At 37.3% G+C, this 23577-nt stretch overlaps 2 protein-coding genes and 1 long non-coding RNA gene across 4 annotated transcripts in view; 1 reads left to right on the forward strand and 2 right to left on the reverse strand.

The window, feature by feature from the left end:
* Positions 1-454: 454 nt before the first annotated feature.
* mettl4 (methyltransferase 4, N6-adenosine) lies at positions 455-8663 on the reverse strand. Its single transcript, XM_060874175.1, has 8 exons — positions 8292-8663; positions 6837-6902; positions 6352-6712; positions 5791-5860; positions 4067-4241; positions 2919-3025; positions 2075-2157; positions 455-749 (listed from the first exon to the last, which is right to left on the reverse strand). Exons 1-8 carry the CDS (start codon positions 8535-8537, stop codon positions 550-552), a joined length of 1308 nt encoding a protein of 435 aa, XP_060730158.1. The 5' UTR covers positions 8538-8663; the 3' UTR covers positions 455-549.
* A 665-nt stretch (positions 8664-9328) lies between these two features.
* Positions 9329-12367, reverse strand: LOC132848459 (uncharacterized). Of its 2 annotated transcripts, none has more exons than XR_009648736.1 (3): positions 10521-10654; positions 10267-10343; positions 9329-9766 (listed from the first exon to the last, which is right to left on the reverse strand). It is a non-coding gene; the product is annotated as an uncharacterized LOC132848459 (long non-coding RNA). The 2 variants fall into 2 exon arrangements; XR_009648735.1 differs by lacking the exon at positions 10521-10654 and adding an exon at positions 11995-12367 and having other exon boundaries at positions 9330-9766.
* Positions 12368-15006: 2639 nt separating this feature from the next.
* The window catches only part of smchd1 (structural maintenance of chromosomes flexible hinge domain containing 1), a 31968-nt gene continuing 23397 nt past the window's right edge, over positions 15007-23577 (forward strand). The window contains exons 1-14 of the mRNA XM_060874178.1: positions 15007-15384; positions 17226-17301; positions 17573-17731; positions 18160-18242; positions 18373-18506; positions 18735-18849; positions 19662-19781; positions 19921-20087; positions 20197-20287; positions 21465-21681; positions 21939-22050; positions 22447-22630; positions 22846-22917; positions 23062-23187. Of these exons, the coding sequence (XP_060730161.1) occupies positions 15232-15384; positions 17226-17301; positions 17573-17731; positions 18160-18242; positions 18373-18506; positions 18735-18849; positions 19662-19781; positions 19921-20087; positions 20197-20287; positions 21465-21681; positions 21939-22050; positions 22447-22630; positions 22846-22917; positions 23062-23187 (1809 nt within the window). The 5' untranslated portion in view covers positions 15007-15231. The remainder of the gene's footprint in view (positions 15385-17225; positions 17302-17572; positions 17732-18159; positions 18243-18372; positions 18507-18734; positions 18850-19661; positions 19782-19920; positions 20088-20196; positions 20288-21464; positions 21682-21938; positions 22051-22446; positions 22631-22845; positions 22918-23061; positions 23188-23577) is intronic.

A 23577-nucleotide genomic window follows, 5' to 3' on the forward strand; every position in this document is an offset into this window, starting at 1 on the left:
ATATAAAAATCTGTCTACGTTATTTCAAATATTTTAGGTGAGTTTCTCTCAGAATCCCTGGGAACCCCTGAAGTAAACAGTAAGTATAGTTTTAATTTCTGCTTCTAGATGAAGAAAGGGATGCAAATTCAGTCAAGTCAAAGTGAGAGGCCTAATGAGGTCCAAATCTATCATGCTGTTTGTTCTGGCTGAGGGCAAAGATGCATGACACCCTGTAACTGTTCACAAAATCTCAACTAAAGGGTCACAAATACAACCGTCATGTGCTGGACCTCCAACATGTTAAAATCATTTACAGTTACAAGATGAAGCACCTGTACAAAGTAATTACACAGTAATTAGCCCCTGCAGCAGGAAGTCAAGGCTTACACAGTGTGTATGAACCAGGAGTGATTTTATCTAGACGGAGGAAGCAAACGAAGCAGGCAAGATATTATACAAAAGTTGTTTAATATAAATGCTGATAAAAATCTGCATATAAAAAGCTATATTATATGGTTCATATTTCTAAAAATATCTATAGGTTCGCAAATAGGCAGAATTGTCCATTTATCTAGTGTTTAATGGTTGATCTGCAACTATAATTTCAGAACATGCAACATGTGCAGACTCCACGTTCTCTGTGGTAAAATAGCTGTGATGCTGGAATTTGATGACCTCATTTCCCCAGCTTGTCCAACCAGGCTGAAGACTTCGAGCAAACATTTCCAGACACTTAGCATTAGGCCTAATGTATGGCTTTAGCACAGCTGAAATAAAAAAAAAAGAGAAGAAACAGAGTGAAAAATATGTCATATTTATCAATGAAATACAAGCATTGACTATCAATCCATAACTAAAAAGAAATAAAAAAATTAATTACAACATCTAAATCATCATTATTGGGGTATTTTTTTTTTTTTTTTAAAAAGTGTTGCTTTATTTGTTATTCTTAATTAAGTTATGAATCAATGTCAGTTATGGACAAAGGAGCCATGTCATTTTTTTATGTCTTTTCTTGATATCAGAATTTTTTTTTTGCAAAACAATTACTATTTAAAAGCAGGTAAGCATATCTTTCCTTTAAAAGTCCTTCATTTCTCTCTACACTGTAATAATATTGCAGAATTGATTGATAGGGTCTGAGCATCTTGCAGTTCTCTCTTGCAATTCTCTAAAGAGATCAATGTCATTAATATTGTTTAATGGCATGTGACAGATTTCTTTAAAACTGATTCATTTATTCATTCATCTTCTACCGCTTATCCGAACTACCTCGGGTCACGGGGAGCCTGTGCCTATCTCAGGCGTCATCGGGCATCAAGGCAGGATACACCCTGGACGGAGTGCCAACCCATCGCAGGGCACACACACACACACTCTCATTCACTCACGCAATCATACACTACGGACAATTTTCCAGAGCTGCCAATCAACCTACCATGCATGTCTTTGGACCGGGGAGGAAACCGGAGTACCCGGAGGAAACCCCTGAGGCACGGGGAGAACATGCAAACTCCACACACACAAGGTGGAGACGGGAATCGAACCCCCAACTCTGGAGGTGTGAGGCGAGCATGCTAACCACTAGGCCACCGTGCCCCCCCCTGTAAAACTTTTCTGTAAAAATCTGCTCTTGTGCAAATCTGCACAAAAACCTAGGTATAGTTTAGGTTTACCTACATTTAAAGAATCAGAATTGTAAAACAGTGAACTGAATACACAATCTGTTCAGGCATCTTTTCTCTCTGAAAAGGGGAAATGTGAACGCTCATCTAATTTCAGACAAGATTGCCAGTGAAGCGTAGTTCTGTCAATCAAACTTGTCCGTATGAGATTTTGATTTGAGTCTAGAATTTAAATAGACTTTAAAGTGAGAAACGAAATTCATGACGGGTTGCCGTGGAGGTTGTTAGGCCAACAGTGACTGATTACCATGAAAAGCTATGTTCTTTTTTTGTTCCTGATAGTGACAGTTTACGTGAGAATAGAATCCATTGGTCTCATAAGCTTTGTGACTGGCATTTGAGATGATGTTTACATTTTATACATAGACAGCAATAAATCAACATGCCATAGATTCATCATGGCATACCTGATAGAGATGGCTTCTGAGAGTGCAGCACTGAAGGAATGCTAATTATAAGCTGTTGATCTGGGATCTCACACACTTCAGATCTGAAACAAATGGGATCGAGCGCAAAAAATTTGGTATAATTAAGACACATACTTGCAAATATTGTCAATAAAAAAAACGCCAAAGGTAATTTGCTTTAGTATAGAAATGACAAGGCTACAGCTAATTATCATCATCTGCACAAACTTTTAATAAGTAATGTGGCCAGGCAGCATATTAAATAACCTACAAAGAAATTAGTGGTTTATTACAACCAACTAGTCTGAAATCAGCTAGGTTTATTTTAGAAGTAGTAGTAAAGGAAATATACCACATTGTGTCTAGTTATAGTTCACCATATTGTAAGATATAACCCAGCTACTGGGGTTGCTCATACAAGTGCCCCATCACTGTCAGTCCCAAGCCCAGATTAACTGGGAACAGTTGCATTAAGATGGGCATCCAGAGTAAAATCTGTGCTAAATGACATCCAGCAGTACTGTTGGTAAATAGCAAGGTATTGGTGGAAACTATTCTACTGTTGGGTGAAGGAGGATGAGAGGAGGGAAGGGTAAGAGTTTAAATGTTAGAAGGGTCAAGTCAGTTAAATGTTGGAACTATGATTTGAAAATGAAAGAACTGGGTGATATGATAGAGTAGAGAATGGTAGACATACTGAGTGTACAAGAGACCAAGTGGAAGGGGTGCAAGGCGTCAGACGTTCTTCAAACTGTTCTAGTCTGGCCTCGTGTAGGTGGAGAAGCTCATTACCAACAGCATTATGATGTTTATTTCTCTAATTGTTTCTAGTTTAGGCCATTACCTAGTTGTGTTGTCACTGTTAGCACAGAACCTTCCAAGTAATAACACTTCGTAAGATTTCTTGTGTGGGGAATCCAAGGGGACAACTAGCTCCCCTTTCCTAGTCACCTACACACAAACAAAAATAATAATAATAATGGTTAGGGCATAACTTAGAATACGATATATGTCTGGTAAAACAACTACAACTCTAAATCTCAGTACCTATTTTTAAATGCAGATACTGTGTCCAAATATACACTCACTGTCCATTGCAATGCAAAAAAATCATGCAGACTCTGAGAAAACTCGTAAGTAAATGTTCACATCAAGAAAAGTTAAGAATAAAGAAAATGTATGACTTTCTATGTGAATGTTATGGAAACTGCTGTTCTGAAGAGATTTTCACACACAATTGTTTCTAGAGGTTTTTCCCCCACATACCGATGTTTGATGCATTTTTGATCTACATATAAAAAACAAAGTCAGACTCAAAGTTAGTGGTAAAAGCAAAGAAGTAAAGACGGTATTTATTTTGCTACAGCAAAAGGCATTTTCCATACAGTGTAGAGTGCCAAGTCTTCACAGTGAAGAGGCAAAGTTTAGTGATTCAGTTCTACCTTTTATACCCTAGGTGTGTGCTAGGTGTCAGCACTACCCTTTATACCCTAGGTGTGTGCTTATACCCTAGGTGTCCCCTAAAGTTCCCATCCCTTTAACACATGGAATGTTTATGGCAGGAGCATTTGCGGTAGGAATGTTTATGGCAGGGATATTTCCTCCTTTTCTCTCTCTCCCTAGTCTGACACACAGAATTTACCATAAAAGCACATACTGTACAAACACTCATGATATTTAAAATTTCCACTACAATGCAAACAATAATTGCTTACTCTGTAAATGTGCACATTAGTGATGTCTGGGTCTGGTTTTTTTCCAACCCGCGGGTCCCGCTTTTAAGAAATTATTGGCCCTCCCCAGCCCGCCCCGCAGTAAAGTGACAATTTCTTTACCCGCCCCAATGACCCGCACATCACTAGTGCACATGCTTCTCATACAGTGAGTGTACATGTTGACTATATACATTTATTTAGAAAGAGATCAATACATGTATGGAAATGTTGTAGATCGTGTAAAGAGTGTGTTTTGTGTGAATGATGTTTTGAGTACCTTCACCCAGAGCCACTCTGCAAGCAGCTTCACTCCCCAGTGAGGGTAAAGTTCCTCCCTGACGAACCGGAGATGACTGGGACGGTTGGTTACCCAAGTAACCACCACACATCCTGCTGCACTCAATACCGGCACAGGAAGTCGTTTCAATTGAGAGGATGGCAGAAAACTGTACCTGTAGAAGAATGTAATCAGTGTTGTGTAATTTTTGGTCTTATTTAAATCCCACATATGACCTATCTGAAATTGTATATGTGTCATAAATGAGAAGACAGTATGGGTTAGATACAGACACCAAAAAGTGATGTTTATTGGTTAAAAAAATGATTGGATTTAAATCAGAACCAAATAAAATTATAATCCCAATATGCCATATCACACTTTGCTAATTAGTCAAACGTAAAGTAGAGAAAAGTCAAAAGAAAGCAGAAATAAACAGTTAAATAAGGTTTAATGTATATTTGTGAATATCTCACCCATGTAGATCTCTCTGCAAAGAAAGGGTTGTTTACCAGACACGGGTGGTGAAAAAATCCAGAAAAGATAAGAACCAAGGACACTTCATTTTTTTAATTTTCTGTGTACCGGGGGTTTAATTATAATGGTGACATTGTCCTCGATGAATGAGTATGTAAACTCCCAAAACAACCAAACAACCAAAAGCACAGCTGAGGTCATAACATTTAATAAAGAGAATAAAAGGGGAATGGTTTTAAGACACATTTTGTAGAAGCATGGATGTCATTTTGGATCAGCGCTGATATTCAATAAACCCTGCACCACAAAACTGGTATGTGATTAGAGAGCTGCTGAGAACAGGATGTATGTGATATAGGAATAGACACATAAGCACTACTGTATCAGTGTATATGACTCAAACCTAAGCTCACACACACACACACACACACACACACACACACACACACACACACACACACACACATACATACAGATATACATATATTTGTACATATACATATATAATTATAATATATGAGTCAAGAGTCCAAAACAAAATCAACAGAAAAAGTCAAAATATTACAAATATTTCAGTTTCCATGCCTGATTTAAAATAAGTAGTGTATGTGTCGATGGATGGATGGATGGATGGATGGATAGTGGCTGGGAGAGGGAAAGAGAGATTTAATGACCATATATAAGAATGCCTGTGCACCAATGTGGCATTGTTTCCCATTGAAGGACTGGAAAAAGGAGAATGTCTGAATTTTTTTGAGCTTATTGTAAATTTGAAAAAAATTGTAAAAAAGTTAAGCTGGAAATTTCACTATAAACTGGTATGTCTAGATAATAGTTACAGTAACACATCCGCTATAACAAACGCAGCTATACAAACTTATATCCAAGCTCGATGGCGACTGAACAATGTTGTCTCTCAACTGCCTACACTAAAAATGTACTACATGATAGCCAACAGCATCAGGTCAAGCCAAGAGCCTTACCAATTGCCTCTGAACTTAAATTAGCTCAATTCTGTTGCTAATGTCATTCTGATATTATCCAAAGTCACAAGCTGCTGCTATGCAGTGAGGAATAGAACGATTGTGTAGATCCATACGCTTAACAAAGTAAATACTGTACTAAAAAAGTATTTTAGTTACATTACTTAATTGTTAAAAACCTTCACAAATCAGACTGAATTTCTTTAAGGAACTTGTATTGTTTCTTATATAGCATATTGTAGCATGATAACATGTTAAACCTACCTGCTACTTCTTTTCACCGATTTATTTTCCCATGGTGGATCAAGAACTATTAGGTCATATTTGTCTCCACCTAGGGCAAAAAATAGTGTACATTTCAGGAGTGTTTATTAAATGTATATAGAAGAAGATTTAAGACCGGCTAATCTTGAGCTGCATTTTTTTTAAATCCTATACAATTTTATTTGAACCAAGTAAATTTTAAACATGTACATAACAACGAATACGATGAATATGACCATAATCGACAGTATTAATTACACGGCTGCTGTATACTTATGCCTTGGCACTTATTTTAGATCTACACTCACTGAACACCTAAACATTCATGTAGTTATCTAATCCGCCAATCATATGGCAACAGTGAAATTAATAGCCTACTGTATCTCAAAGAACTGGTCTGGACAATTGTGGTGAGCAAAAAAGCATCTTAGTATACATCGAACCTTTAGGTGGCTAGCTTGTATCAGGGGATGTGGTAGCTTATTATCTCTACTTATGCTGTCTCAGCACTTCACTTTGGTCGCTATAGGAACAGGTTATTATAAGACAATAATAACTTACTACAGATAAGTGGTTGTAAACATGCGACATCAGACAAGAGGAAACGGCTGTGAGGGGGCAGGAAATACGTCTCCCCCATCAGCGTTACCTCACGGGCAAAGTCGTCTGGATTTTCTGTGATGCATGAGAACAAATCAAGGTGTGCATCACAGTCTGCATGGCCATTAACAGCCTGCACATGTGGGGCATCAGAATTCTCCATTTCAAGCAGCTGCTTGGCCATATCACATAGTGAAGCCAGCTGGCACTCATGAACAGGCATTTGTTTAGTTGGCACTGTAAGTAAATCTTCTGTCAGATATCCACAGTGATGCCCAGCTTCCAGTAGAGACTGTGTGCCCTCCAGAACCAACGACCTGACCTGTTGTACAGAGAAATAGCTAAAGAGGTCAGCAATTTCCAAGATTAATGAATCATTTATTCAAAGCAAATTTCCACAGATTTTCCTACAGCATTTTGGAGAACAGGTAATAAATTAAAGTCACCTTTTTATGGTATGCTTCAGCATCTAACTCCCCCTGATTCAGCTCACTTCTTTTACGCTTCCTTTTCTGCAAAAGAAATTTATTATATGAAAAAAAAAAATTCCAGGAAATTCCAGGACATGTCCCAATAAAATTCCAGGACATTCTGGAAAAAATTGGTTTTGGTTTTCCAAAATGTTCTGAGAATAAATTCTTCTCATACCTGTTTGGTTTTAAAAGGATTCTTTATCAAAACATTTCCCCCCCCATAATTTAATGACAATTTTGAATCTCTTGGGAACCTTGCACTAATCTTGATGATGATTCTGGAAATGTTCCCGTAATGTTACAGGAACATTCTATATAAAAACCAGATTGGTTAAGGTTCCAGTTTACAATGTATCCAATAAACCAGTATAGGAAGCCTCGTTAATTAATACAACAGCAGCAGCAACAACAGATCAAGAACAATAGATCATTATTAGTTAGGAAACCACAAAAGGCATCAGCTTAAGCAAGAACATCATGATTTTCAAGATTTCTTTTCCAAAACATAAATAGGCATGACTTCACCTTGAAATACAAGAAAGAAAAATATTACAATTATATGGGGAAACATTATTAAGGTTCATATATTATATGGCTAAATGTTTGTGTACACCTGACCATCACACCCCTAAGTGCTTTTTAAACATCATAATAAGTTATAATAAGCGCCTCTCTTTTGGGAAGGCTTTCCACTGGATGTTTTGGCATGGCTGTAAGGATTTGCTCATTCAACCACAAGAGCATTAGTGAAATCAGTCTGTTGAAGGGTAAGGAGGTCTGTGGTGCAGCCAGTGTTCCAGTTCATCCAAAAGGTGTTCAGTGGTGTTGAGTTCAGAACCTTGTGTTCTTCCACCTTGCTACACCAATGCCTTGATGAAGCTTGCACTTACAGGTGCATTGTCATGCTATAACAAATTTGGGCTCCTTAGCTGCAGTACAGGGAAACTTTAATCATACATCATACATAGACATGCAACAGTTTGGGAAATAAATCCTTACAATGTAATGGTCAGGTGTCTACATCCTTCTGGCCATATAATGTATGTGTTGTGTATAAATATATTAAGAAATGTTAATGTTATAACACCTGGGGCTTAAATCTATCACTGTCTGTGAATGTGTCTCTAATTGGGCTGTTGTTAGATGTCATATGGCTCCATGAGAACATTGTTTTAACGTTCTGTCAACGTTTCAGGACCTATGTGTGTATGTGTATATATGTATATATATACATACACATATATATAGTCACCCCCCTGGGGCACCCCCCTTATCCAGAGTGACTTATAACTTTTATTTCAATTTATACAATTGAGGGTTAAGGGCCTTGTTCAATGGCTCAGCAGTGGCAGCTTGGTGGACCTGGGATTCGAACCCATGACCTTCTGGTCCCCCTCCCAATTAACCACTAGACTTAATTTCTCTTACCTTCCGATTCTTTAGCTCTATTCTGGTATCCCCAGCCGCATGTCTCTCTGTGTTTGATAGAGCACCGACCATACAATCACCACCAGACTTATTCACTATATAAGGTTTCAGTACATTAAAGCACTGCTTATTGAAATAGCACGTGAAGTGTCCCTTGTTTACACTGTAGCACTGCTCAAATCCTTCGTTTATCAAAGAACATGCATCCAACAGCCAACCTCGTTCGTTTGATCGTAGGACAGACATTCGGGGGGAAAATTAAAAATAAAAATATAGATCAAATCCTATGCATTAAAATGACTTTAGAACTGTTTAGAACGGTCGCGCTTAACCATCATGCAACGCACGAGCGCTGTCAATAAACACTACACCACTTCCGGTTAGATGACGTCATGCATGACTAAACAGCAGCGACATGTTTTCCCCACACCTACATTTAAAGGAACCGTTCAGTGAGTAATTAACCCCCAGTTATTAACCCCAGTAATTAACCCCCAGTTATTAACCCCAGTAATTAACCCCCAGTTATTAACCCCAGTAATTAACCCCCAGTTATTAACCCCCAGTAATTAACCCCCAGTTATTAACCCCAGTAATTAACCCCCAGTTATTAACCCCAGTTATTAACCCCAGTTATTAACCCCCAGTTATTAACCCCAGTTATTAACCCCCAGTTATTAACCCCAGTAATTAACCCCCAGTTATTAACCCCCAGTTATTAACCCCCAGTAATTAGCCCCCAGTTATTAACACCCAGTAATTAACCCCCAACATTTTCCCTTGTATACGATACGATATAAAAACAATACAGTAAAAAAAAAAAATGAATCTGATATTAATTTGATTCAGATCCAATCCATTTCACATTATATATAAACTACACATCCTGATTGGGAAGCAATGGGAGTCAGGGTCTCAGTCCCATGTTGTATGTTTACCCATTCTGAACCCTAACATAATTCCACATCATGCTAATAAATATAACATTTTTTATTATTATAATATCCATAGATTCAAATTTTACAGCTTTACAAAACACAAACATAGAACAAAAGGTTATTATAAAGAATAATATAAAGATGAATATAATACAAAATTCAAGATTAATATTAGATATATTTAAATGTGTTTGTATTTATCCCCACTGAGCAAGTCTGAGGCGACACAAAGGGGAACCTCATCCTCATATGGGTGACACTGGAGGGTGTGATTATAAAATATACAGTATGATAAATGTTGTAGTGATGAGGAGATTGTTTTCCTCAAAGACCACATGGAGTTGCCATCTCCTCTTTAGTATTGCAGCATCTAACTGGAGCTGGTAAATATTTAGATGCCTCAGGATCCTCACAGAGTCGTCCTCATCTCAGTGGAGGTCCAAAATCTTCATCGCATGGAAGACAATCGGAGCTGGTACAATTTCTGGATGCCTCGGGATGGGTAGAAAGAGAGAAGCTGAAGATGAATGATGTATCCTAGAAAAAATCTTTACATTAAATTTATACATTTATATATATATATATATATATATATATATATATATATATATATATATATATATATATATATATATATATATATCAGTGGACACAAATTTCAATAAAATGCTTCAAGCTGCAAAACCTGCATTTGGTTTGACACAATCATGTGGCAAACCAAACACTTTATGTAATGCTATACAGTATAAGCATTCAGTAAGTTAATTATTTTCAATGCTCAAAGTTTATTGATTAATTTAATCAAGTAAACAAGGATAACTACCCTTCTGGTTACCAGATAGACCAGTGTTTTTATAGCTGATAATTTAATTAAAATAACATAAATTTGTATTGAGAAAATTTCATAAAAATCAAACTGACATACATAAATTTTTTTTTCATTTAGAGGACAACATCCTCCTCATCAATACATGATTGTTGGATTGTACATTTATAAATCACAACCTCCAGTGTCACCCAAATGAGGACGAGGTTACCTTTTGAGTCTTGTTCCTTTTCCATCTATGGGAGTTTTTCCTTGTCACAGTTGCCTCATTCACCTCAGGCTTATTCACTGGGGATAAATACAAACACATTTAAATATGTCTAATATTAATCTTGAATCTTTGTATTATATTAATCTTTGTATAATATTAAACTTTTTGCAATGTTTTTTCTGTCCTATAAAGATATTTTGTCCATTGTTAAAAGCACTAAATTAAATTAAATTGAATTAAATAAAAAAAACAACCTGAAAACATTTTAAGTTCACAAAGTTTTAAAAGAGCTGCCTATATAGCATGTGTGCCCAAACAGATTTAATTTAAAATATTTAGCACTATTATTTTGAGACTACTGAGAGCAGGACGAATCCCCATTGCGGAAACCTACACACCTCTTCTGACAACGTTGCTAGGGTGTTGCTAGATTTGTGGTTTTCCACCGGAAGTGGGTTACATTTGAACTGCAGCTGTTTGTTTTCTCCTTGGCTTAAGTGTTTTGTGTGCATAAGGAACCTTGCACTAATCTTGATGATGATTCTGGAAATGTTCCCGTAATGTTACAGGAACATTCTATATAAAAACCAGATTGGTTAAGGTTCCAGTTTACAATGTATCCAATAAACCAGTATAGGAAGCCTCGTTAATTAATACAACAGCAGCAGCAACAACAGATCAAGAACAATAGATCACTATTAGTTAGGAAACCACAAAAGGCATCAGCTTAAGCAAGAACATCATGATTTTCAAGATTTCTTTTCCAAAACATAAATAGGCATGACTTCACCTTGAAATACAAGAAAGAAAAATATTACAATTATATGGGGAAACATTATTAAGGTTCATATATTATATGGCTAAATGTTTGTGTACACCTGACCATCACACCCCTAAGTGCTTTTTAAACATCATAATAAGTTATAATAAGCGCCTCTCTTTTGGGAAGGCTTTCCACTGGATGTTTTGGCATGGCTGTAAGGATTTGCTCATTCAACCACAAGAGCATTAGTGAAATCAGTCTGTTGAAGGGTAAGGAGGTCTGTGGTGCAGCCAGTGTTCCAGTTCATCCAAAAGGTGTTCAGTGGTGTTGAGTTCAGAACCTTGTGTTCTTCCACCTTGCTACACCAATGCCTTGATGAATCTTGCTTTGTGCACAGGTGCATTGTCATGCTATAACAAATTTGGGCTCCTTAGCTGCAGTACAGGGAAACTTTAATCATACATCATACATAGACATGCAACAGTTTGGGAAATAAATACATACAATGTAATGGTCAGGTGTCTACATCCTTCTGGCCATATAATGTATGTGTTGTGTATAAATATATTAAGAAATGTTAATGTTATAACACCTGGGGCTTAAATCTATCACTGTCTGTGAATGTGTCTCTAATTGGGCTGTTGTTAGATGTCATATGGCTCCATGAGAACATTGTTTTAACGTTCTGTCAACGTTTCAGGACCTATGTGTGTATGTGTATATATATATATATATATATATATATATATATATATATGTATATATATACATACACATATATATAGTCACCCCCCTGGGGCACCCCCCTTATCCAGAGTGACTTATAACTTTTATTTCAATTTATACAATTGAGGGTTAAGGGCCTTGTTCAATGGCTCAGCAGTGGCAGCTTGGTGGACCTGGGATTCGAACCCATGACCTTCTGGTCCCCCTCCCAATTAACCACTAGACTTAATTTCTCTTACCTTCCGATTCTTTAGCTCTATTCTGGTATCCCCAGCCGCATGTCTCTCTGTGTTTGATAGAGCACCGACCATACAATCACCACCAGACTTATTCACTATATAAGGTTTCAGTACATTAAAGCACTGCTTATTGAAATAGCACGTGAAGTGTCCCTTGTTTACACTGTAGCACTGCTCAAATCCTTCGTTTATCAAAGAACATGCATCCAACAGCCAACCTCGTTCGTTTGATCGTAGGACAGACATTCGGGGGGAAAATTAAAAATAAAAATATAGATCAAATCCTATGCATTAAAATGACTTTAGAACTGTTTAGAACGGTCGCGCTTAACCATCATGCAACGCACGAGCGCTGTCAATAAACACTACACCACTTCCGGTTAGATGACGTCATGCATGACTAAACAGCAGCGACATGTTTTCCCCACACCTACATTTAAAGGAACCGTTCAGTGAGTAATTAACCCCCAGTTATTAACCCCAGTAATTAACCCCCAGTTATTAACCCCAGTAATTAACCCCCAGTTATTAACCCCAGTAATTAACCCCCAGTTATTAACCCCAGTAATTAACCCCCAGTTATTAACCCCCAGTTATTAACCCCAGTAATTAAGATGAATGATGTATCCTAGAAAAAAATTTTACATTAAATTTATACATTTATATATATATATATATATATATATATATATATATATATATATATATATATATATATATATATATATATATATATATCAGTGGACACAAATTTCAATAAAATGCTTCAAGCTGCAAAACCTGCATTTGGTTTGACACAATCATGTGGCAAACCAAACACTTTATGTAATGCTATACAGTATAAGCATTCAGTAAGTTAATTATTTTCAATGCTCAAAGTTTATTGATTAATTTAATCAAGTAAACAAGGATAACTACCCTTCTGGTTACCAGATAGACCAGTGTTTTTATAGCTGATAATTTAATTAAAATAACATAAATTTGTATTGAGAAAATTTCATAAAAATCAAACTGACATACATAAATTTTTTTTTCATTTAGAGGACAACATCCTCCTCATCAATACATGATTGTTGGATTGTACATTTATAAATCACAACCTCCAGTGTCACCCAAATGAGGACGAGGTTACCTTTTGAGTCTTGTTCCTTTTCCATCTATGGGAGTTTTTCCTTGTCACAGTTGCCTCATTCACCTCAGGCTTATTCACTGGGGATAAATACAAACACATTTAAATATGTCTAATATTAATCTTGAATCTTTGTATTATATTAATCTTTGTATAATATTAAACTTTTTGCAATGTTTTTTCTGTCCTATAAAGATATTTTGTCCATTGTTAAAAGCACTAAATTAAATTAAATTGAATTAAATAAAAAAAACAACCTGAAAACATTTTAAGTTCACAAAGTTTTAAAAGAGCTGCCTATATAGCATGTGTGCCCAAACAGATTTAATTTAAAATATTTAGCACTATTATTTTGAGACTACTGAGAGCAGGACGAATCCCCATTGCGGAAACCTACACACCTCTTCTGACAACGTTGCTAGGGTGTTGCTAGATTTGTGGTTTTCCACCGGAAGTGGGTTACATTTGAACTGCAGCTGTTTGTTTTCTCCTTGGCTTAAGTGTTTTGTGTGCATAAGATTAATCATAATTATTTCAGTATTATCATTAATTATCTGGTATCACAGGGACCTGTCGACATAATCGATAGATAAAAATATGTCGTTATTTACCAAAGAAAAGCTAGAATTATTGATACAGAGATATTTCTCTAAGAAGACTGAGTCAGATTCAGAAGACTGCCAGTGTTCAGTATTCCAACTATCTAGCATTAAATATAGCTTTAAACAGCTAAAAACATCACGTGTCATTGAGTAATATATGAAAATTTGCAATGGTAGACAAGTTGCTGTGGTATAAGAGGAATAAACCATTTGAGGACATCAAGTCACATCAAGGTGTTTTTGTATTGTATTGTCATTTCGACCATATACCAAACCATAGCTAATACAGTACAGGATGACATGAAACGAGGTTCCTCCAGGACCTCGGCGCTACATAAAGACATGAAGCGACATAAAACAACTAGGGGCGAGTACAATCACACAGTTCCACATAAAGTGCATGTGTGCAAACTTGGGTGCAATCTTGGGATGGTGCAAAGACAAGAGACAGTGCAAAACAAACAGTATAATATAGACAGATTGATCTTCTCATCTGTCCTGACTATCTGCTGCAGGGTCTCGACTGTAATTCCCATATAGCAGGGAATGATGCATCTGCTCAGGTGCTCTTGATGGTTCCTCTGTAGAATGTGGTCAGGATGGGCTTGGGCATTGGACACGCTGTTAAATTCTCTTAATTCTCAAATAATTCTCTTATTGCATTGTGCCAAAGTACAGCATCCTGCGGTGGATTTTTATTTATTTATTTATTTTTTTCTATAACACTACACCTCATTAATTACTTTTGCTTGATTTACTTACCGTTTCAATGCATTTAACACCATGAGAAAGTTGTGGGTCCTAATGAAAACTAAGTTTTTATTGGAAGTGTGTGTTTATAATACTGCTTTATTAAAATGACATAGACAATTTGCAATGATATGCATGAAGGTTAAATAAAAAAAACACTAAAAAAATGTCTAGAAGTGAAGATGAGTGTCCACAAAGTTGTGTCAAGGCTGAATAACAAGGATGAACCACAGGACCTGACTAGGCATAAACACTTATACTAGTTAAATGACTCCTTGATATGGGCAGATGATGCAGTATATTTGAAGAATATGGCGCGAAGCTTGATCTAGGGTTGCCAGTTGTAATAAAAAAACAATCTATTAAAAAATGTTTAGAATATCCTGTCTGCTCTTGGTACTTTATTATTGTATTTATTATACGCTTTTGTACCATGCATTCGAAGTTTCTCCGGTGCATCGGTACGATAATTTACTTTCTTTAATCAGTTCTGTGTGCGGATTTGGCAACCCAGCCAACGCATGGAGAACTGACAACACGGGTACAAAAAGCGAAAGCGAACGGAGGTGTGTGAAAGCTCCTGGGACCTTCAACAGAGTAGTGATTCTGAAGTGCAACAGTACTTAAGTGTTAACAATTATCAGTTAAGCAAACATTTTGGATGAAGGGTGCGGTATTTCGTCCAGAATTTGGAGGAATATGTGTGTATAAAGACTATAAAGTGTTGAAATAAGTGAAACGTAGAGAAGTGTAAACATGGCGGAATCGGGAGTTCCTGCAGCGAAGGCATCACACAGCAGCCGGTTTGTTTATGTCTTTGACTGTCGCCCCCAGTGCAAAGGGATCACTAAAAAGGTGGTGGATGTCGGCGGGAAGAACTACACACAGTTTCTGTCTGCTGTGCGCAAGGTGGGTGGATATCTACTAATCCCCGAGGAGCACCTAGTTTAACTAGCTAGCTAGCTCCGTTACCTGTGGTTTATTTATTATCGTCTGCAGAACAGCTCGTTAGTTGTGTGTTCAGGTGATAAAGGTGACGTCACTACTGTAGCCAGCTCGCTAATCCACGTCTACTCACACGTTTACTGCATATTTTAGTGTTTCTGTGCTCTTGAGACACCTGATCCATCCGACTACAGGAATAATTAAGGGATAACTTTATTTTGTTGCCAGGTGCGCTTTTAATTCCAAGTTAAAATAATGGAGCTCCACAGTATAATGTTATTTAATGGGCATTTGGACGTGTCAGGTAACATTTTAACTTCCCACCGGATTAACACTGATAAGAAATGTGTGGTGTGGAATAATAATGCGTTGTGAATGGCACAGTGGTCCTCAGGTTTGTCCTCAAGTGGGTCCTCAGGTTTGTCCTCAAGTGGGTCCTCAGGTTTGTCCTCAAGTGGGTCCTCAGGTTTGTCCTCAAGTGGGTCCTCAGGTTTGTCCTCAAGTGGGTCCTCAGGTTTGTCCTCAAGTGGGTCCTCAGGTTTGTCCTCAAGTGGGTCCTCAGGTTTGTCCTCAAGTGGGTCCTCAGGTTTGTCCTCAAGTGGGTCCTCAGGTTTGTCCTCAAGTGGGTCCTCAGGTTTGTCCTCAAGTGGGTCCTCAAGTGGGTCCTCAGGTTTGTCCTCAGGTTTGTCCTCAAGTGGGTCCTCAGGTTTGTCCTCAAGTGGGTCCTCAGGTGGGTCCTCAGGTTTGTCCTCAAGTGGGTCCTCAGGTTTGTCCTCAAGTGGGTCCTCAAGTGGGTTGTCAGGTTTGTCCTCGAGTGGGTCCTCAGTTGGGTACTATTTACTGGGAATAGTGACATTATTTCCCAAAGGTATGAACGGTATGGCAGAAGGCATTCAATGATTTTATAAGGATTGCCCCTCATTGGTAAATACTTTATCCTGGTTAGGGTCAATCCTTATAAAAATCATCGAATGCCTTCTGCCATACCGTTTAAAATTTGCTTCATACTTGTGGGAAATAATGTCACTATTCCCAGCAAATAGTGTGCAGATCTGCAGGCTTGTATCTACATAAGGTTTTGAGATATAGAGACAGTGTGACCCTAATTTTACTGTTAAAACTGGACTACAGAAAAGTCCCTATTAGTCAAAGTCATTACTTTTAAACTATTCTTGCTAGACACTTGCTAGAAAATTAAAGGTGGCTGGTTGCACATTTGGCAATTTATGACCTGATCTTTCATGATTTCTCAAAATCACTATAGTCCTTTATATCTCCACACTAATGCACATCAGATATTTAAAACATTTTCTACAGTATCTATTTCTCCTGCTATGCTAGAATTTTTATTATTTTTAGCAAGTAGGTGTATTTCTGAAAGTGTATTGGCTTTTATTCTAAATGTCTTTATTTTGTCACATATACATTATAGCACAGTGAAATTCTTTCTTTACATATCCCAACATTTGGAGGTTGGTGTCAGTGCAAGGTCAGCTATGATACAGCACCCCAGGAGCAGTGAGGGTTAAGGGCCTCGCTCAAGGGCCCAACGGTGGCAACTTGGCAGTGCTGGAGCTTAAAACCTGATCCTCAGATCAACAACCCTTAATAAGCCTTAATCACTGGAGGAAACCAGAACATAAAAGAAAACCAAAAGACCATTTACATGAATTAAATTTAACTAAACTTCTACAATTTGCATTGTAAGTTTTGCATGATGCATTATGCAAATATAGTGTAAGTTTAATTAAGTCATGAACCCACTATTAAATAGTTTTTTTTTTGTTTTTTCTTTTTAATTTCAGGATTTTTTTATCTCAGGAAATGAACGTTTTGTGATCACAACGACCGATCGCAGGGAGCTCGTTTCAGACGTTTACGGTAAGGAATTTGGTTGACTCAAAAACATGACCATTCAATTGATAACCACTGAATAGTTTAACATTTAAGTGCAAGTCAAGAATTACCTTAACTGTGGGCACAATTATAAACTACCTAAAAGTGAATGTTCATCCCAGCCCTGATGGTATGAAATAAATTTTAAATGAATTAAAATCATGTCACAACTCCCTGATGTGGTAGTGTGTGTGTTTGCTACTAAGCAAAATAACTCCAGAAGAAATAACTTAAATTTTTATTGTGACTTTTGTAGACGAATTATCAGATGGAAAAACTTTATACCTGCTACAATCAGTGGATCAGGAACTGGCTGTTGCAACTGAAGAAACAATTAAGTATGTTCCCCATTTCCACACCATCGTGCAGAGCGGCCAGTATGAGTACTATGCCAGTGAAGGACAAAAGGCACTACGTAAGTACATAGTTATTCTCGCTCTTAGAACGCTCACGCATTCGAATTTTTCTTTTAATTGATTTAAAATTAATTCTGTTTCACACATTTTTTTGTGGTCTGTATTTAGCAAATCTGTTTATTAATGGAGAGTGTCTGTGTATGTGTGTTTTGGGTGTGCACTTCTTCCCGTGTGTTTGGGTGTGCACTTCTTCCCGTGTGTTTGGGTGTGCGCGTCTTCCCGTGTGTTTGGGTGTGCGCGTCTTCCCGTGTGTTTGGGCGTGCGTGTCTTCCCGTGTGTTTGGGCGTGCGCGTCTTCACGTGTGTTTGGGTGTGCGCGTCTTCACGTGTGTTTGGGTGTGCGCGTCTTCACGTGTGTTTGGGTGTGCATGCCCTCCTGTTTTTGTTCCTGTATGTGTATCTTTTTGTGTCTGTGTTCCATACTTTAGCCTATGCCTTTGCTGAGCTTATTGATAATGCACTTTCTGCAACCTCGCGTAATTCTGGAATCAGGAGCATCGACATAAGATTGGTAAGAAGGGTTTAAACGGATTATCAAAATGAGCTACTTGTTAAAACTTCATTTGACTCTGACAGGTTTTGTTTTCTCTTTTTCTGTGCGTGCCTGTGTGGGTCTGTCTCTGCTTGTCTCTGTGCTTCAGTTCTTTGATGAGTCTCAAGGTGGACCGGCAGTAGTAGTGATGGATAACGGACGTGGAATGACCTCCAAGGAGTTAAATAACTGGGCAGTTTATCGCCTTTCTAAATTCAATCGAGACAACAGCACATTTAGGAGGTAAACTAACAGCACACCGGAAAACAAAGTCTTTCTGCTTAAATACTTTTTCTTAATCACTTTAATAATACAGTGTTTTTCTTAAAATGAATACACTGACAGATTTTAGGATTTCAGTTACTTGTTTTTGGAGTTTTAAAGCCACAAAGCTGACCACATCGTGGTGTTCTCTCTATATAACTGACACTTTCCCATATGCTTTGCAAATGTCCTTTATTCCCCCCCCAGTGATGAATCAGGATATGTGCGTCCCAGTGCAGTCCCTCGCAGTCTGAACAGTGACATCTCCTACTTTGGTGTTGGAGGCAAACAGGCTGTGTTTTATATAGGCCAGTGTGTACGGGTAGGTGCTACACCTCATCACTGCCAGATCCCATACACCTGACTGTCAATTTTATACGAAGCTAAGGCAGACTGTATGTATACACTGCTGACAATTTTTTTTTTTTTTATGTATAAACCAAGAAATCGTGTCGGTATTACAGATTTTTTTTCACCCGCAGTGTGAAATTACAGCCATGTAATAATGAAACTGAAATACAATCAGGAACTTTCAGTTCAGTGCACACCCCCTGAACTAGTATTTGTTGAACAAGTGTTTTTCTTGACTTGCCAATATTTGAAACTCTTTCTTTGCATAAACACTCTCCATCTGTGCACAGCCTGCTTCGTGTCAGCACACACACTTTTTTTTTTTGCTCTTGGTTTCATTTTCTACACATAAACCTTCTATTTTAACAGTGGTGTGTAGACACACTGTGCCCGTGTGTGTGTGTGTGTTAGATTTACTAATATGTTTATAAATGTGTTTGTAAAGTAGCATGATTGAAGAAAAGCATTTGAACAAACTCTGCAGAATTTAGTAGACTTATGCAATTAATATATTAGAAAAAAAACCAAAGCAGAATTCAAAACAAAACGCTTCATTTAATTTTTTTTAATTCTTTAAAGTTTAATTTAAAGTTTATTTTTTTTCATTTTTTTTTTGTAAGCATCACTGTACAGTAAACTTTTAGCTGTGTTCACTTTAATAAACTGGCAAATGACATTGAAAAGAAAATGACACCTTCTTTCTGCTAAACGTCATTAACAGACCGTTAGCACTGTAGACTGTATGATTGTTTTATTATATATTTTATACATATTTTAATACAGATCATAAGTAAACCAGTCGGCTCTCCAGACGTCCACGAGTTTGTCATGTCTAAAGAAGACTTTGAGCAGAAGGAGAAAAACAACAAAGAAATTTATTCTGGTATCATCCGGAACAGAAAGGTAAACGGACATGCTCGAGTATGCTTTAATCCAGCATCACGTGCACGTCGAATTATTAAGGTATAATCGTGTCGTTCTCACATTGGTGCATTTGGAGTTTTGAACTTGCCTAATACTTTTCTCGTACCATAATGCACAGCCAGGAGATGGCTCTCATTTGAAAGTGGATAAGGAGCGTTTCCTGCAAACTCTGGTTCTGGAAGAGAAAAGCAAGGAGAGTTTTACTACTATAGTCATAACTGCAGTCCACCCAGAACATGTTGCCTACCTGAAAGACGATTTTGTCTCCTGGACCAGAGAGCTGGCGTGAGTATCGGAACATGCGCTCCTACACACCACAGACACACTAATTCAAAGCATATTAATTCTGTTTGTTTATTATTACTATTATTATTATTATTATTTTTCATTTAAGGCACATCTATCATTACTATGTTCACGGTGTACAAGGAAATGTCATGGGAAACAGAGCAACTGCAGAAACTGCTCCAAACATTGACATCCAGGTATGTACATCTAGTATGTGTGTAAGTTTAGACACATTTAGGCATTTTTAATGCAAATATAATATGGACAAAGGCAACTGGAGGATAAGTACATGTAATTTTTTTTTTACTTCAAAATACTTCGTAGTCTTTTTTTTGTCCTTTTATTCTCTCTAGCCATATTTTTAAGAATAAAGAATTGTGGATACTAAATGAAAATGTCCAGTCCCTTATTACCTACATTTAAATGATTAAATTAGCGAATGGCCAACCTTCAGCGAATGTAGACATTGTAATTGTCACCGTTTATGGCAAACAAATGAACAATAGTAGTTATTAAATACATATAAATAGTACCTTATTCTTGGGTGTGTTTACATGTATCTTTTTTCCCACTTTATTTGATTGTATTTATTTTTCCCTTGATTGCATATTTCTATTAAAATGGCCTGCTATTAGAGCTCATTCAACTGAATTTGACTATTCTTGTCCATCTTATAGAAATATGTGTTTGACATGTCAACACAGTTCCAATGCATAACTTCATATTATATTTTGACCAGACACTGATATTAACTAAAGAAATCTACACACAGGATTTTACAATCTATAAAAAAAAAGAAAGTTGTTTTTAAGTGGAATGACAGGAGGGAAAACATATTGAACACGCTAAGAAACAGCAGTGCAAACATCTAATGATGGATAAAGGCAAAGAGCTCAGCTAAGAAAATGTGTTGGTAGCCAGTGCTGCTGTTATGTAGCACAACAATCTTGTTGCGAAGTTCTTGTGAAAGCTCCTTGCTTCTGCCCATGATGACATGTTTGTATACTCGTGTTCAGAGATGGGTAAGTCTTTTTTTTTTTCCAGCATGCACTAAACCAGCTGATTCTAATTTGCACAGGTTTGGGTAGGAGCTTAATGCAATCAGCTGCCTTGCCTTGCCTTGCTTTGCCTTGCTTTGCCTTGCTTTGCCTTGCCTTGCTTTGCCTTGCCTTGCTTTGCCTTGCTTTGCCTTGCTTTGCCTTGCTGTGGTGTACTGCTTTTACTTAGTGTGTTCACAATTATTGGTCCCCTGCACACTCTTTTTTAAAAATATAACTTGTTCGGGATTGTAATATTATGCTTTGGTGAATTTTTATTTCCCAGTAAATCTATTGCAAACGTCCCCAATAATAACCTTTCTCCTTCTTTTTCCAGATCTGTTTAATTGATCGGTACCCTCGCTTGCCAAAGCTACTGAATTTAAAAGAGATAGATACCGACATGCAGACTCTTTTTATAAACTCCAGTGTGGCTGAGTTTGAGTTTAAAGCCACTAAAGAAGGAGACGCCAAAGTAGAGGGTCTGATTAGATATCATCCCTTCCTGTACGACAGAGAAACCTATCCAGAGGACCCCTATGCCCCTAAACCAGGTATATTTCTAACTGTTTCTAGAGACTCCCTGGCTAATGCCCAAAACCTTATTACCAGAAGGTTGCCTGGATCAGCAGCTATAATGTTTAAACCATATTGCTGGGACATACTGAGCTTTCAGAACATACAGCGTAATTTACATGAAAGTTTTACATTCCATTTCCATGTTAAAGGTTTGTGGCTGGTGGTGGGAATACATTCTTTTTCTGGTTTGATTTACAAATGACTTGTTTGTCTGATTCCACCTGTCTTACAGCTCCAGAGCGCGACGAAGACTGCTTTGTTTTACACGCTGGGGGCCGAGGGAAAAGACCCATCTTTGAATGCTTTTGGAACGGACGATTAATTCCCTATTCCTCCGTTGATGAGTAACGATCTCAGTATATTTCGTCTCCTGATTTATATAAACGCGGATCTGTAAACCCTTAGGCATTAGGAGTAGGAATGCATTTGAACCATAACACTCCAGTCATGATTTGATTCAGTTCACAACTCTAGATTCAATTCGTTTTTCAGAATATTTTGTACGAAACTTAAATAAAACATCATGCATTTATTTCATTTTAAAAAAATATGCAAAAAGAACAGACTTTATTTATTTTTTTACCAAAGAAATGGCCAAAAGACTTGCTATATGAAGCTGGAATGATTGGCAGTTGTGTCTGTATTTGAGTTTTATGACTATGTGGTTGGCAAGTCTGTAAATGTAAATATTTCTTACCCAGCCTTCTTAAAACTATTCAACCTGCTTTTGTTTGTTTTAGGTTTAGTTGGTGTGCAAGAACCAGTAAAGTCGGTTCAGTACCGTTAGAATGCTATAACAGGATCTCGGGCGTTCTCTTCACTAATGACCGTTTTCAGGTCAGCACCAACAAACTCACATTCATGGATCTGGAATTACAGCTTCGTGACAAAGAGACCATATTTACAAAAGTTCTTAATGGTCAGGTAATGTAACCTTTCCTCAAAAATACATTGAACTTCTTGCTGTCTTGAAGCTGTTGAAAGTCTGAAATTTGCATTTTTTTGCAAATTTTGCAAAATTTATTTTATTTATTTATTTATTTATTTGTTTTTTATAATAATGGCCCATTACCCTTTTCTTCAGCATTAGATGCAATTGTAGTTAATAACATCGTAAATCATTGTCATTTCTTTTGTAGGAGCAAAGAGCGAACATCAACCGAGAGTTCACAAACTGGTTGAGTATGTGCCATGAAAAATATGATAAACAGGTATGCATTTTTTTTAATCATACATTTATATTCAGTGAAGACACTGAATGATTACTAGGCCCAGGTGACACATTTCACTCATTTGGTGCTTGTTTTCCTGGCTTGGACATGTGTGGCATGTTCCATTGGATTGGTTTATTATAGGTCAGGTTCTTTGGTTTCCAATGTATAACGACTCGCCCAGATATGCAACCTAAGCGTCGGCAGTCACCGTGGGCTCAGTACAAAGCCATCGAGTGGGATGGTAAAACCTTCAAAACTGGACAGCAGGTAAGCTGACACAAGCTGACAAGGCTCAAAGATATGCACAGAGACTGACAAACCTACTATTGATAATTTGTCACATACACAGTAACATACAATGTATAACTAGCAGTGAAATGAAAAATACCAAATCAAATGAAACTAAGCATGGTGAAAAATGGAGTGTCTTAGTAGTAGAGCTAAAATTACACAGTACTTAAGGGGTATATATGCAGAAATCTGGCGAAAATATATATGAAATATATGCAAAATATGTAGGAAAGCTTCTGGAAAAATAAGTACACCCTTCCTACATCCACAATAATTAAGAGAGTTCTGAAGCACTCCGGCATGCGTCTACGTCATGCCAAGATGAACAGTCATGAAGTGTTTAAGGATGTTTCCAAAAAGAATCAC

The sequence above is a fragment of the Tachysurus vachellii genome, chromosome 7, assembly GCF_030014155.1.
Source record: "Tachysurus vachellii isolate PV-2020 chromosome 7, HZAU_Pvac_v1, whole genome shotgun sequence".
Lineage (NCBI taxonomy): Eukaryota > Metazoa > Chordata > Actinopteri > Siluriformes > Bagridae > Tachysurus > Tachysurus vachellii.